This window comes from Frankliniella occidentalis, unplaced genomic scaffold, assembly GCF_000697945.3.
Source record: "Frankliniella occidentalis isolate FOCC.00 unplaced genomic scaffold, Focc_3.1 Scaffold351, whole genome shotgun sequence".
NCBI classification, from domain to species: domain Eukaryota; kingdom Metazoa; phylum Arthropoda; class Insecta; order Thysanoptera; family Thripidae; genus Frankliniella; species Frankliniella occidentalis.
The window spans coordinates 19369-22551 of record NW_026267474.1 but is presented as its reverse complement, the minus strand read 5'-3'; the positions used below and the strand labels follow the sequence as shown (position 1 = coordinate 22551).

The 3183-nt window shown below is 45.3% G+C and overlaps 1 protein-coding gene across 1 annotated transcript in view; it reads right to left on the bottom strand.

The window, feature by feature from the left end:
• LOC113213210 (uncharacterized) overlaps nt 1-3183 on the bottom strand; it is a 28921-nt gene that overhangs the window by 17846 nt on the left and 7892 nt on the right. Inside the window, exons 2-3 of the mRNA XM_052274205.1 lie at nt 2700-2843; nt 365-573 (exon numbers count right to left, since the gene is read on the bottom strand). Coding sequence (XP_052130165.1) covers nt 365-573; nt 2700-2843 — 353 coding nt within the window. The remainder of the gene's footprint in view (nt 1-364; nt 574-2699; nt 2844-3183) is intronic.

Genomic DNA, 3183 nt, shown 5'->3' with positions numbered 1-3183 from the left:
CGCCGCAGGCCTAGGTAGATGTATGCCAGGCGCGTCGCAGCGTAACAGTGTTTCGTGAGATATCGCGAAGCCTGTTACGCGAGACGTGGTCTGGCCTACATCTACCTAGTATTTTTTTATTCCTCTAAAACCATAGGGAGAAGGCCAGTTTTATACTTCAAAAATCAATACATCTGAAAAATGCACACGTCCCATTTTGGAAGGGTAGGTCTTGCTTGTTTTAGTTGTCTTTTCCGCACACGGCAGTTAGTGAGGCGACAGTTTGAGAGAGTGCACGGTGGATTGTGTCCCATGTTGGACGCCGTGCTACCCTACTGCACAGCTCGACGGCGCGGCGACGGATAAGCTGCAGATTAAACCTCACCTCTCCCTCCTCCTTGAGGCAAGGCAGTCCCCACTGCTTGCAGCCAGAGTATGCATAGTAGGACAGCGTGGCGTCAGCATCTACGCCGAGGACAGTGATCATGTTGCACTCGCCGCCCCCACACAACAGAAATCGCAGGCCCCTATTCCTCTTCACATGCTGGATGACCACATCTACTTGATCACCTATCTGCAAGTTCGTGAACGGAACTGGAAAATTTCGAAAAGCTGTTATTGTGGCCATCGTCTGTAGTATAGTTTTAGACACTGCAAATAAAATAAAAGTCGGCATCTTGGGGATTGTTTGTTTGGTAAGAGAAGGAAAGTTAACTGTCCAAACCTTCGTTGGAAAAAAATAACCCACAGGACTAATAAACAGACAGCCCTTCTCGACTAGACCACATAGGTTCACCCTCAGGTTTTGGTAGTTTCAGGAGCTAAGCAGTCTGCGCCGATCCGAGCGCAACCCTAAAGACTGTTTCATTTACATATTTCCTCATCGACTGAGTGCGGCATTTGTTAAGAAATTCAACCGTATCGAGGCCTGACGCCTAACTGATGTCAACGCCACCATAGCCAACCAATAAGGCGTCGTAGTGGGGACAGCTCCGATCGTTAATAATCAACCGCTGCCTTCCAACCCCTCCAACCCTCCATAACAAATGCCGCACGAAGTCGGCGAGGACATACGTCAATGAAAACATTCTGCGCAAAATCAAAGGTCAGTGTCTACAGAAAATGTTCATGTAAGACAGAAACGTCTGAAGCTGGAGACGCGCTGACTGCAGTGGCATCTGGAGGCAATTCACTGGCAGTCGAATGTTAAAATACCGAACATATACGGCACCCACCACTCATTGAGTTTGCACACGGAAAAAAAATTGTTCCTCTAACTAACGATTTTGTTAGCATAAAAGTAACAATAACAAAAAACGATTTAGTTTCAACTGCTGGAGGGGAGAGAAACGAGAGGGTGATTTTCAGAATATGTGCTATTTAGATTTCCCGGCCCTTCACAACTATGTGATATGGTCTTAAAAGGGTTTTATACCATCTAGGTACTCGAAAGCACTAACATTACCTGGTGCAACACTAAAAACCTAAGAATACTGTAACAGTGGGTGACTAGAGCAGTTTAATAGTCAAAATGAGAACTCCAGTACGTTCCTAATGTCTGAGTTCATGCGGACTTTGCCAAATTCCGATAATTTTAAGGGAATAGTCATATATGAGGCACATCGCATTTCTGGAGTGACATATCCAGGGAACGCAAGGAGTGAATTTCGACGTGGAAATTTTTTTCTATATTTCGTCACGAGACGACCGAAGTCGTTCTTACCTACTTTTTCAAAAAGCGACGGAGTGCACAATGTTTGCACTGACGTCAAACTGGGCAGAGGTAGAGTAACAATTCTACGCCCACAGTACTACTCTGTGGGGACTATTAATGTTCCCCGAAGCAATCGGCAGAGCTCCTACTATGTCATCGTGAAAAACTGTCTCCAAATTCGAACGTTGGCTTGCACGCTTTTGCAGTGTGAATACCGTGTCGCCTTCACACAGGCACGAATGCGTCATTTCAAATCCCTCTTTCGATGAAAAGGAAGGTTTTGATGTGCTGCTTCGTTTGAGGCTAAGCGGGTCGTTGCATTTGCAACCCCGGATTAGTAATACTTCAATTAGTACCTTCTGACTTGTGAACTCCGTATCCACTTTATTAGGTCTGACCTTTGTTAAATAACTTTTAGGTACAGGTAACGCGTTGTAATAACCTAACGAAGAAATTTGTAGTAAGGGGTTAATTTAGAACTGTACTTTATGAGGTATTGGGCATCTGTGGAGCAGTGTCGGGGTGAAAAACAAGTTATTTATTGCAGTCATACTTAAACGCATAAAATGGGGATGACTGGATGTAAAATATGAGTACAACACACTAGAAGAGCAAACAAAAGACCAATTAAAAGGTGCGGGAGGCAATATTTGAGTTTCATCATTGTCACTGTCAGTTGCCTACATTCAGGGGTTTTGTAGCGCAAATCGCGGGGGGGGGGGGCGCAACCCACCCACCCCCTTAATCCGCCCCTGAATGCGTTCGCGGATGTCCGTCTTTGTCGTTCAGGACCGATAGCCACAGCACTAGTCCGCGCGAAAGAGACAGTCTTATAGGTGGCCCAGAGGAGTAAGAGAGCGAATGACAACAAAGTAGACCGCGGGACGCTTAGCCGGGACCCCTCGTCTACGTTGTAGTAGTGATATTGAACACTGTTATTATCATTGCACTCTCACCTCTTTCTTGAAAATAACTTTCAGTAAGGTAAAGCAACAATAGTCATTACCTTTGCACGGCAGCTCATCTGACCCGTCGCCGCAGTTATTCTCGCCATCACATTTCGATGAGATGTCCAGACAAGCGCTGTTGGCGTTGGCGCATTGAAATTGGAATACACCACACGCACCAGCACGGCCCCCTACTGCCAGCACTGAATAAAGAATAATTTAAATCATCAGAAATGTAAGCAGATGAATAAGATGTAACTCATTAAGGGACTTTTCCAAATTCACAATAGCAATTCAGTCAAATTTTGAAAATTCTCGCCGCCGCACAGTGATTTGAAATCGCCGATTTTGTGACGCATAGATCATGGTGCCTGTACAGAACACTAATAAACCAAGTATTCAACTGCTTTACACTTGTTGGCTGAGCGATAGCGAAGCCTATTACTCCAGTGATGATCGAAAAGTTTCGTGTCTGTCTGTCTGTCCGTCTGTCTGTCTGTTTGTCTGTAAACACGATAACTCGAGAACGGGTTGAGCTAGGTA